Source organism: Oncorhynchus gorbuscha, linkage group LG01 (genome assembly GCF_021184085.1).
Source record: "Oncorhynchus gorbuscha isolate QuinsamMale2020 ecotype Even-year linkage group LG01, OgorEven_v1.0, whole genome shotgun sequence".
NCBI lineage: Eukaryota > Metazoa > Chordata > Actinopteri > Salmoniformes > Salmonidae > Oncorhynchus > Oncorhynchus gorbuscha.
Window position 1 is genome coordinate 98,627,585 of NC_060173.1, and position 12,836 is coordinate 98,640,420.

Below are 12,836 nucleotides of genomic sequence, written 5' to 3' on the forward strand. Positions count from 1 at the left end.
GAGGACTGTATGAACTGTTTTTAATGTACAGGTGCTGAGGAGGGAAATAAATACACTGAGAAAACTGTCACCAGACACAATGAGATAGTGGAATCGATAAAGGAACTATCTAATGGATTGATGGATTTGGAGGCTAAACTACAGGTACGATGAAAAAAGCTTTTTTGCCTGGTTATTTTCCTCAGATATTTTACTAGAAAATGCCTCTTGAAAATATGTGATTGTTCTCTAATTTCAGACTGAGGCTTTGAAGCAGGAGCCTGAAATAAAAGAATTGGATAATGACATACAAGAGGAAAACAAACAAGAGAAAAAATCTAACCAAGAAACAGAGAAAGCTGAGATGTACCCCCAGGAGTCTCTTGATGTGGTATGTTTATTGATAAGGAAACGATACACCATTTTGTTGGCTTCAGTGAGTTTTGGATCCCACTTCTGAAACCATCTGTAATCTGTCAAAAAATATTTATGTATTTTCAGTCTCACAGTTTTTTATCATACTGTGTGAAATGTGGGTTCCGTTTATTTTTTGGACATTATAATGTATGATTTCAGCAGTCTGAGCTGAAAGAAACTGGACACACTCCCGAACTAACCATGGGAATGAACGGGAAAGAGGTACCCATCAAAATAATTGAAAACACAAGAAGCAAGAAACCTCAAATCCGCAAAACAAGGAGCCAGGAACTACCAGATAAACTCCACCCAGAACATCACAACAAAGTGTTATCAGAGAGCAGGTACCTTCAACCACCACCACCATTATCTACACGTACATCCTCCACTCACTCACTCGCTCGCTCACTCACACAGACACACACACACACACAGGGCCGTAAACAGACCTTTCAGGGGACAGGTGTTAACGGGCATCCCCATGAGCATAGGAATATTTGTTTCTGCAACAAAATATATTACTTTAGTGCCTTGCTGCAAACAGGATACATCTTTTGGAATATTTTTATTCTGTACAGGCTTCCCTCTTTTCACTCTGTCAATTTTGTTATTATTGTGGAGTAACTACAATGTTGTTGATCCATGCTCAGTTTTCTCCTGTCACAGCCATTTAACTCTGTAACTGTTTTAAAGTCACCATTGGTGTCATGGTGAAAACCCTGAGTGGTTTCCTTCCTCTCCAGCAACTGAGTTAGAAAGGACGCCTGTATATTTGTAGTGATTGGGTTTATTGATAAACAATCCAAAACGTAATTAATACATTCACCATGCTCAAAGGGATATTCAATGTCTGAACACAGTATAATGCACAAGGTGTAATTTCGTAATTGGGTAGTTTTACTCTTGTCTTGTCAGTCATTGCATACCTTAGAGAGTTATTTATAACTTAACAGAAATGTAATGAAATGTCCAGATTAACTAGCCAATGTCAGCAAAAGTTTTATAGCCCATATATTTTGTTGTAACGTTTGAGTCACTCAAGCATCACATGAATAAACATTAGGCATGGCAAAATATGTAGAACTGCAACATTCTCTCCACCAACAAGAAGGGTGTAAACAGTTTGTGTCATGAACAGTGCTTGTGCCCATAGAAATAGACATGGTGGGAGAGTGGGATGTTCTCCAATGCTGGATGGGGGGCCTGAGTGAAGAAAGAGAACCCCTGGTCTAGACTATCTGTGTTGCTGCTGCCGACTGAGGAAGGGATGGAGTTGGTTCGGAGCGAGTGTCGTTGTTGCAGCCTATCTAATCTCTTTCTGCCTCTGTTTTGCGTGTATCAGTCAACCAGACCAAATATTTGTGATGTTAATCAAATGTTATGCCTCTAGCAGTAGTGTTGATATTTACTAACTAGGTAGCTTGAACGTTGACTGCATCTCAAGCCATGCATGTTTGGATACCGGGCTTGCGCAAGGTCTGTACAGGGCAGACCAACAAGTACAACCAACGGACAAGGTGTGAATGTGGGTGTGGCGAACTTGTTGCCACAACTTGCAGGCAACAATGACAAAACTTTATAAAAAATATAATACGTATACCACCACCCAAAAGGGCAGTGGCGGATGGGACAGCAAAGGGGCTGTCGCTGGGCACAGGTTGACTCCTATCTGTGCACGTGCCTGCACACGCACACACACACATACACTCACACACACAGATTCCTCTCCCCTTAAATTTTTTGTATTGTTGATTTTCTTTTTTGGTTTATTCTGTTTCTTTGTAGCTATTATAAATAGACTTTGGCTCCATGAAAACGCTCTATAAAACCCATGTATTATTATAATTATTATAGGTATCATACCCGGGGGTTGTGCTCGGAGACCAGCAGAGTGGAGACTATCACCAGCAGGTTGACGATGGAGAGAAAAGAGCAGCTGAGCACCTCCTTCTCATGTACACAGACCTTCAACCTGTCCTGTTCACCGCTGGAGAGAGACAGGAAAGTCCATATGCTCAACGAGGCAGAAATCAAGTCTCTGGTCACCCCTCCTACTATTATTTCTCCTCTTGCCTTCGCTTCGGCTCCCAGCTTCTCTGATATACAGAGAGAGTTCCAGAAGAAGGAGAGACAGGGCCCTGCTCAGAGGAACTTCCCTGGGTTTCATACTTCTAATACTGATCAGGTTTGTCTTCTTAATTCCTCAAACAATTGGTTTCCCCTGTTGTTTTTCATTTCCCGAAGTCCTTTTTGTTTTTTGAGGTATTATCATGACTTATTATCATACTTCACTACTACTGGGGTTTTCTGTCCCAAGACCCCATACATAATATGCTTTTATTTTGACCTCTCTCTGATTGTTTATTTTTTCTAATCCTTACAGGGTGAGCCTTTCCCCCAAGATGCATCACTTCTGCTGCCGCCCGCAGGTGGTCTGACGGAGAGGAACCTTCAGCGGCATAACCTCATGATAGAAGAGTCCCTGTCCAACGACGAATATGAGTGCACTTCCCCCGATGACATCTCCCTGCCCCCGCTTTCCGAGACCCCAGAGTCCAACATCGTCCTATCAGAGAATGACCTGGACCTGGATGGTTTCTGTCTCAGCTCCCAGTCCCACACCATTCACATCAACCAGTACAGCCACCAGTTACACTCCACACATAATGACTACAGCAACAGCCAGAACCAACAGAGGATCAGAGAGCAGACTGTAAGCTGTCCCTCTCCTACAGGGGGCCTCAACACCAAGTTCAGACCAGAGTCCTCTTCTTTCGTCCACAGCCCCCTGACTGTCCCAGCACCAAGCCTGGTCTCAAACACACTCTTCAATATTATGAAAAGCAGGGGCATCCCCAACCTTCCAAATGCCAACCTCCCAAGTCTTCCACCGGTCGGCCCCCTAGGCCTAAACGAGTGCCACCAGACCGTGTATTCCGTGCATGAGAGCTCTGTCACAGAGACGCAGGAGAAAGTGCATGACCCTAGCACCATGATGGTTCGAGGATCTGCCTTCCCCGCTGCTGCCGCCGCTAGCACTCTTAACACGCATGCTACCCCCTCCCCATTAACCACCACAGCAGTCACACTCACAGACCAGGGCCAAGACCCAGACCTCTGCAATCCCACAGCCATCAGAGAAGAGATCAGGCTGCCTGGTACCAGCCGGTCCATGGGGAGCACCCTAGCAGGCCAGGGCCCTCCTCACTTCTCCAAACTACTGTCTAGTCCCACAGTTATGGAGGGGTCGCCTGTGACCCTGGAAGTGGAGGTCACTGGATTTCCAGAGCCTACTTTAACATGGTGGGTAGCTCATAGGCTTTAGTCATTCATTATCATAGAATCTGCCTCTGAAATGGCATCCTATTCCCTATGTTGTGCACTACTTTTGGCCAGAAGTAGTGCACTCTAAAGGGTATAGGTCAAGGTGTCATTTCTGACACAGATGGAGTATTGGTGCAAGTAGAAATGGAACAGTAGAACTTCATTATTTTAATATAATCTGTATTATTTTTACTCTTCATAAGCGTGAAAAGTCTGGTTACAGTAGTATTAACAGTCACTGCTTTATGTGTTGGGGATATTTTATTAATCAATTCCAAAAGGATCATTCAGGTGGAAAGGAAAGGACACATTGAGAAATTATAAGATAGATTTCTAAACTTCATAAGTAGTGTTAAAACTGAATCACAAGTCATGTTTTGTGGATAACATAATATAAATTTATTGGACTAAAATCCTTTACTGTTGTTTGACTTATCTAGCCTTTTGCTTTGATTCCTGTTTAATAACACAACTTTGATACCACGTTTGATCATTAATGGCACGTTCTAATTTTAAATAATCTAGTTGTTTTGATTGATTGTGCTTCAGCTCACCCTTTGATAAATAGGAATGTGATTTGTGTTTTTCTTGTTGTGATTGTGTGATAATTGACTTCTTGCTTTAGGTTCAAGAATGGAGAGAAACTGACCAATGATGAGCACATAGAACTGTCCCAAAAAGAAGGCAAACATGCATTGTTTATACAGAAAGTCACTGAGGCCGACGCAGGTCTCTATGTGTGTGGTGCCGTCAACTCAAGTGGCACCCTATCTTCTAGCGCCGCCCTTCAGGTGAATGCAGGTAACAACAGATGTCCCGATCCCAGCTGCCCTCTTCTCAAGCTGAACTGGCACACTTGTTTTGGCACTCTGTGTTTTCTCCTGTATCTCCTGTACCTACTGCTCTTATGAAGAAAGAAAAAATATATATTAAGCTTTTTACTGCCAGTACCTTTTCCACTCTCACAAAAATGGGAAGTAGTGTTGACTTTGAACAGTAGTACACTGGGTAACCCTAACTTCAACTGTATGGATGCATGTGGTGTCACCTCCAAACCTGGACACCACCACCACCCTATTACACCCAAAACCACCTGTGTGTATGAAGGTCGGGTTCATTTATTTTGTAGATTTGTATTTAATCTCTGCATAAAAGTATAATCTCAATTAATTTATATCTCAACCAACTCCTTCGTATACTTTCAACTCCTTCGTATACTTTTGTTTAGAAAGTCAGAGTCAGTGCGTTGAGTGTGCCTCCATGACTAAAATGGTCTCCAATTACAGAATCAAGGTATTAATTTATGTATAAAATGCTAAAATCAGTCATTTAGCCAATTTCTCTTTTATTGTATTACGCCCATCCTAAACTTCAAAGCTCGGAGATTAGATGGTAAATTGTTTCAGCCAAATGACCTTATTAAATGTATTTTAAATAAAGTAATGCAGCTTCCGAGTCAAAGGTTTCATGAATTGTTTGTGCTCCCTCTACTACCATCTTGTTATATCTGTTGTATGGTTCTACAGTTTAATGGTCATGTAAGATGTACATTTATAAAATGATCTATCAGATCATTTTTTGCTGTTTTTGTATTTCACTTTATCACTTCACCCCCCCACCCCCCACACTAAAATCAAAATACACTTAATTAAGGGCAACATTACTTTTTAATTATTTGAAGATTTACATAATTGATTTACTAATTGATTATAGCTAGGTTTCCATCATGCAAATATTCTAAAATATACATTAAAACAATATGTGCATTTTCAGACTAGAGATGTGTTTCCATCAAATTGACTGTTTTTTTGCAGTTAAAAAACCCATGTACCGGATAAAAAACCCAAGTTAATTGGGTTTGCATCACATTTTCAACTCTACTAATGATTTTTTCACAAAAATATATATAGCGTTATATAGCGAATGTGCCCACTCCAGTATTGGCACGTGCATCTTAGCCAAAAGCTCACAGATACAGTGTGTGTATAGCCTACACTACTGTTCAAAAGCTTGGGGTCACTTAAAAATGTCCTTGTTTTTGAAAGAAAAGCATAGTTTTGTCCATTAAAATAACATCAAATGGATCAGAAATACAGTGTAGACATTGTTAATGTTGTAAATGACTATTGTACCTGGAAATGGCTGATTTGTTTATGGAATACCTACACAGGCGTACAGAGGACCATTATCAGCAACCATCACTCTTGTGTTCCAATGGCACGTTGTGTTAGCTAATCCAAGTTTATCATTTTAAAAAGGCTAATTGATCATTATAAAACCCTTTTGCAATTATGTTAGCACAGCTGAAAACTGTTGTCCTGATTGAAGAAGCAATTTATTTATTTTTTATTTCACCTTTATTTAACCAGGTAGACTAGTTGAGAACAATTTCTCATTTGCAACTGCGACCTGGCCAACATAAAGCATAGCAGTGTGAACAGACAACACAGAGTTACAAATGGAGTAAACAATTAACAAGTAAATAACACAGTAGAGAAAAAAAACTGTCGATATACATTGTGTGGAAAAGGCATGAGGAGGTAGGTGAATAATTACAATTTTGAAGATTAACACTGGAGTGATAAATGATCAGATGGTCATGTACAGGTAGAGATATTGGTGTGCAAAAGAGCAGAAAAGTAAATGAGGTAGGTAAAATTGGGTGGGCTATTTACCGATAGACTATGTACAGCTGCAGCGATTGGTTAGCTGCTCAGATAGCAGATGTTTGAAGTTGGTGAGGGAGATAAAAGTCTCCAACTTCAGCGATTTTTGCAATTCATTCCAGTCACAGGCAGCAGAGAACTGGAACGAAAGGCGGCCAAATGAGGTGTTGGCTTTAGGGATGATCAGTGAGATACACCTGCTGGAGCGCGTGCTACGGGTGGATGTTGCCATCGTGACCAGTGACCTGAGATAAGGCGGGGCTTTACCTAGCATGGACTTGGCCTTCTTTAGACTTGTTGAATATCTGGAGCGTCAACATTTTGGGGTTCGATTACAGGCTCAAAATGGCCAGAAACAAATAACTTTCTTCTGAAACTCGTTAGTCTATTCATGTTCTGAGAAATGAAGGCTATTCCATGTGAGAAAATGCCAAGAGACTGAAGATCTCGTACAATGCTGTGTACTACTCTCTTCACAGAACAGCACAAACTGGCTATAACCAGAATAGAAAGAGGAGTGGGAGGCCCTGGTGCACAACTGAGCAAGAAGACAAGTACATTAGATGTCTAGTTTGAGAAACAGACGCCTCACAAGTCCTCAACTGGCTTCATTAAATAGTACCCACAAAACACCAGTCTCAACGTCAACAGTGAAGAGGCGACTCCGGAACGCTGGCCTTCTAGGCAGAGTTGCAAAGAAAAAGCCATATCTCAGATTGATCAATTTGATGTTATTTTAATGGACAAAAGTGACCCCAAAGTTTTTAACTGTAGTGTACATGATAGGATTATTATGGACATTATTATTTATCAAACGGCATGATCATGTCACCAGAATAAGACCCTTAATATTTATTAGAAAGGAGCATCAAGTTCATCAATTTTCACTTTCACCACCCTATAAAGTTCATCATAATTTATTTAATCTCTAGACTATTAAACTGCATGCTTTCCCGGGTCGTACTGGGAGGACAACACATGTCTCCAAGTTTACTTCGATATGATGGTTATTATATCAATATTTGCACATGAAAGCGTTTCCAATGCAATTTTAGAAACACAATGATCCCACCTTGCCTAGCGTATTTTTTTCATCAGACGTACTTTACTCGCATTAAAAGGTTGGATGGAAACCTGGTTTATGACAAAAACGGGCTAAAGAATTGAGTATTGTTTTGTTATGACAAAGTAGGACTAATTTGGTAGTTATAAATCATAATCTTTCAAATCAAAGGGGAACATTTCCTTCATTGTGTTATGCAGGTGAATGAGGACCCAAAAGCGACTTGGCGAAAACAAAGTCTTTATTCCAGTAAAGGAAATATGCAATACTCCTAGACAAATCGGAGCGGTAAACAAAGCATAAAAAACAATTCCACTCGTAATGACGAGGACAGACTGGAGACTCGACCATAAACTGTAGGTTGCCTCGGGAAGGCACAGACCGTAGCAGACTCAGACACCTGCTCACCACGCAGCATCTGAGGGAAACACGACACAACAGGGCGAGACAAAGACACAGCACGGTGAACAATATACAAGGATCCGACAGGACAGAAACGGAAAACAAGGGGAGAAATAGGGACTCTAATCAGAGGACAAGATAGGGAACAGGTGTGGAAAGATTAGATGATTGATTAGGGGAATAGGAACAGCTGGGAGCAGGAACGGAACGATAGAGAGAGGGAGAGAGAGGGAGGGGGAGAGAGAGGGATAGAAAAAGGGAACGAACCTAATAAGACCAGCAGGGGGAAACGAACAGAAGGGAAAGCATAATGACAAGACAATATAAGACAAAACATGACAGTACCCCCCCACTCACCGAGCGCCTCCTGGCGCACTCGAGGAGGAATCCTGGCGGCAACGGAGGAAATCATCAATCAGCGAACGGTCCAGCACGTCCCGAGACGGGACCCAACTCCTCTCCTCAGGACCGTAACCCTCCCAATCCACTAAGTATTGGTGACCCCGTCCCCGAGAACGCATGTCCATGATCTTACGTACCTTGTAAATAGGTGCGCTCTCGACAAGGACGGGAGGGGGGGAGGGAAGACGAACGGGGGTGCGAAGAAAGGGCTTGACACAGGAGACATGGAAGACAGGATGGACGCGACGAAGATGTCGCGGAAGAAGCAGTCGCACAGCGACAGGATTGACGACCTGGGAGACACGGAACGGACCAATGAACCGCGGAGTCAACTTACGAGAAGCTGTCGTAAGAGGAAGGTTGCGAGTGGAAAGCCACACTCTCTGGCCGCAACAATACCTAGGACTCTTAATCCTACGTTTATTGGCGGCTCTCACAGTCTGTGCCCTGTAACGGCAAAGTGCAGACCTCACCCTCCTCCAGGTGCGCTCACAACGTTGGACAAACGCTTGAGCGGAGGGAACGCTGGACTCGGCAAGCTGGGATGAGAACAGAGGAGGCTGGTAACCCAGACTACTCTGAAACGGAGATAACCCGGTAGCAGACGAAGGAAGCGAGTTGTGAGCGTATTCTGCCCAGGGGAGCTGTTCTGCCCAAGACGCAGGGTTTCTAAAAGAAAGGCTGCGTAGTATGCGACCAATCGTCTGATTGGCCCTCTCTGCTTGACCGTTAGACTGGGGATGAAACCCGGAAGAGAGACTGACGGACGCACCAATCAAACGACAGAACTCCCTCCAAAACTGTGACGTGAATTGCGGGCCTCTGTCTGAAACGGCGTCTAACGGGAGGCCATGAATTCTGAACACATTCTCGATGATGATTTGTGCCGTCTCCTTAGCGGAAGGAAGTTTAGCGAGGGGAATGAAATGTGCCGCCTTAGAGAACCTATCGACAACCGTAAGAATCACAGTCTTCCCCGCAGACAAAGGCAGACCGGTAATGAAGTCTAGGGCGATATGAGACCATGGTCGAGAAGGAATGGGAAGCGGTCTGAGACGACCGGCAGGAGGAGAGTTACCTGACTTAGTCTGCGCGCAGTCCGAACAAGCAGCCACGAAACGGCGCGTGTCACGCTCCTGAGTAGGCCACCAGAAGCGCTGGCGAATAGAAGCAAGAGTACCTCGAACGCCAGGATGACCAGCTAACTTGGCAGAGTGAGCCCACTGAAGAACAGCCAGACGAGTAGAAACAGGAACGAAAAGAAGGTTACTAGGACAAGCGCGCGGCGACGCAGTGTGCGTGAGTGCTTGCTTAACCTGTCTTTCAATTCCCCAGACTGTCAACCCGACAACACGCCCATAAGGAAGAATCCCCTCGGGATCAGTAGAAGCCACAGAAGAACTAAAAAGACGGGATAAGGCATCAGGCTTGGTGTTCTTACTACCCGGACGGTAAGAAATCACAAACTCGAAACGAGCGAAAAACAACGCCAACGAGCTTGACGGGCATTAAGTCGTTTGGCAGAACGGATGTACTCAAGGTTCTTATGGTCTGTCCAAACGACAAAGGAACGGTCGCCCCCTCCAACCACTGTCGCCATTCGCCTAGGGCTAAGCGGATGGCGAGCAGTTCGCGGTTACCCACATCATAGTTGCGTTCAGATGGCGACAGGCGATGAGAAAAATAAGCGCAAGGATGAACCTTATCATCAGACTGGAAGCGCTGGGATAGAATGGCTCCCACGCCTACCTCTGAAGCGTCAACCTCGACAATGAATTGTCTAGTGACGTCAGGAGTAACGAGGATAGGAGCGGACGTAAAACGTTCTTTTAGAAGATCAAAAGCTCCTGGGCGGAACCGGACCACTTAAAACACGTCTTGACAGAAGTAAGAGCTGTGAGAGGGGCAGCAACTTGACCGAAATTACGAATGAAACGCCGATAGAAATTAGCGAAACCTAGAAAGCGCTGCAACTCGACACGTGACCTTGGAACGGGCCACTCACTGACAGCTTGGACCTTTGCGGAATCCATCTAAATGCCTTCAGCGGAAATAACAGAACCGAGAAAAGTAACGGAGGAGACATGAAAAGAGCACTTCTCAGCCTTCACGTAGAGACAATTCTCTAAAAGGCGCTGGAGTACACGTCGAACGTGCTGAACATGAATCTCGAGTGACGGAGAAAAAATCAGGATATCGTCAAGGTAGACAAAAACAAAGATGTTCAGCATGTCTCTGAGAACATCATTAACTAATGCCTGAAAAACAGCTGGCGCATTGGCGAGACCAAACGGCAGAACCTGGTACTCAAAATGCCCTAACGGAGTGTTAAACGCCGTTTTCCACTCGTCCCCCTCTCTGATGCGCACGAGATGGTAAGCGTTACGAAGGTCCAACTTAGTAAAGCACCTGGCTCCCTGCAGAATCTCGAAGGCTGATGACATAAGGGGAAGCGGATAACGATTCTTAACCGTTATGTCATTCAGCCCTCGATAATCCACGCAGGGGCGCAGAGTACCGTCCTTCTTCTTAACAAAAAAAAACCAAGCCCCGGCCAGAGAGGAAGAAGGCACTACGGTACCGGCGTCAAGAGACACAGACAAATAATCCTCGAGAGCCTTACGTTCGGGAGCCGACAGAGAGTATAGTCTACCCCGAGGAGGAGTGGTCCCCGGAAGGAGATCAATACTACAATCATACGACCGGTGAGGAGGAAGGGAGTTGGCTCGGGACCGACTGAAGACCGTGCGCAGATCATGATATTCCTCCGGCACTCCTGTCAAATCGCCAGGTTCCTCCTGAGAAGTGGGGACAGAAGAAACGGGAGGGATAGCAGACATTAAACACTTCACATGACAAGAAACGTTCCAGGATAGGATAGAATTACTAGACCAATTAATAGAAGGATTATGACATACTAGCCAGGGATGACCCAAAACAACAGGTGTAAAAGGTGAACGAAAATCAAAAAAGAAATAGTCTCACTGTGGTTACCAGATACTGTGAGGGTTAAAGGTAGTGTCTCATATCTGATACTGGGGAGATGACTACCATCTAAGGCGAACATGGGCGTAGGCTTGTCTAACTGTCTGAAAGGAATGTCATGTTTCCGAGCCCATGCTTCGTCCATAAAACAACCCTCAGCCCCAGAGTCTATCAAGGCACTGCATGTAGCACCGAACCGGTCCAGCGTAGATGGACCGACATAGTAGTACAGGATCTAGATGGAGAGACCTGAGTAGTAGCGCTCACCAGTAGCCCTCCGCTTACTGATGAGCTCTGGCTTTTACTGGACATGAATTGACAAAATGTCCAGCAAGTCCGCAATAGAGGCACAGGCGGTTGGTGATCCTCCGTTCCCTCTCCTTAGTCGAGATGTGAATACCTCCCAGCTGCATGGGCTCAGTCTCTGAGCCAGAGGAGGGAGATGGTTGCGATGCGGAGCAGGGAAACACCGTTAACGCGAGCTCTCTTCCACGAGCTTGGTGACGAAGATCTACCCGTGGTTCTATGCGGATGGCGAGAGCAATCAAAGAGTCCACACTGGAAGGAACCTCCCGGGAGAGAATCTCATCTTTAACCACTGCGTGGAGTCCCTCCAGAAAACGAGCGAGCAGTGCCGGCCCGTTCCAGTCACTAGAGGCAGCAAGAGTGCGAAACTCTATAGAGTAATCCGTTATGGATCGATCACCTTGGCATAGGGAAGCCAGGGCCCTAGAAGCCTCCCTACCAAAAACTGAGCGGTCAAAAACCCGAATCATCTCCTCTTTAAAGTTCTGGTAATTGTTAGAACAATCAGCCCTTGCCTCCCAGATAGCTGTGCCCCACTCTCGAGCCCGGCCAGTAAGGAGTGATATGACGTAAGCAACCCGAGCTCTCTCTCTAGAGTATGTGTTGGGTTGGAGAGAGAACACAATATCACACTGGGTGAGAAAGGAGCGGCACTCCGTGGGCTGCCCGGAGTAACAAGGTGGGTTATTAACCCTAGGTTCCGGAGGCTCGGCAGACCAGGAAGTAACAGGTGGCACGAGACGAAGAGTCTGGAACTGTCCAGAGAGGTCGGAAACCTGAGCGGCCAGGTTCTCCACGGCATGACGAGCAGCAGACAATTCCTGCTCGTGTCTGCCGAGCATGGCTCCTTGGATCTCGACGGCAGTGTTACGAGCGTCTGTAGTCGCTGGGTCCATTCTTTGGTCGGATCCTTCTGTTATGCAGGTGAATGAGGACCCAAAAGCGACTTGGCGAAAACAGAGTCTTTATTCCAGTAAAGGAAATATGCAATACTCCTAGACAAATCGGAGCGGTAAACAAAGCATAAAAAACAATTCCACTCGTAATGACGAGGACAGACTGGAGACTCGACCATAAACTGTAGGTTGCCTCGGGAAGGCACAGACCATAGCAGACTCAGACACCTGCTCACCACGCAGCATCTGAGGGAAACACGACACGACAGGGCGAGACAAAGACACAGCACGGTGAACAATATGCAAGGATCCGACAGGACAGAAACGGAAAACAAGGGGAGAAATAGGGACTCTAATCAGAGGACAAGATAGGGAACAGGTGTGGAAAGATTAGAT

General features: G+C 45.0%; 1 protein-coding gene across 4 annotated transcripts in view; it reads left to right on the plus strand.

Moving 5' to 3' along the window:
• Nucleotides 1-5,286, plus strand: part of LOC124047078 (coiled-coil domain-containing protein 141-like) — a 42,162-nt gene extending 36,876 nt beyond the window's left edge. For 3 of the 4 annotated variants that reach the window (XM_046367771.1, XM_046367773.1, XM_046367774.1), the window contains 6 exons: nucleotides 32-144; nucleotides 239-370; nucleotides 556-740; nucleotides 2,251-2,581; nucleotides 2,780-3,699; nucleotides 4,346-5,286. In XM_046367771.1, the coding sequence (XP_046223727.1) occupies nucleotides 32-144; nucleotides 239-370; nucleotides 556-740; nucleotides 2,251-2,581; nucleotides 2,780-3,699; nucleotides 4,346-4,631 (1,967 nt within the window). In that variant the 3' untranslated portion in view covers nucleotides 4,632-5,286. The remainder of the gene's footprint in view (nucleotides 1-31; nucleotides 145-238; nucleotides 371-555; nucleotides 741-2,250; nucleotides 2,582-2,779; nucleotides 3,700-4,345) is intronic. The other variant, XM_046367772.1, reaches the window with a different exon arrangement.
• The last annotated feature ends 7,550 nt before the right edge of the window (nucleotides 5,287-12,836 follow it).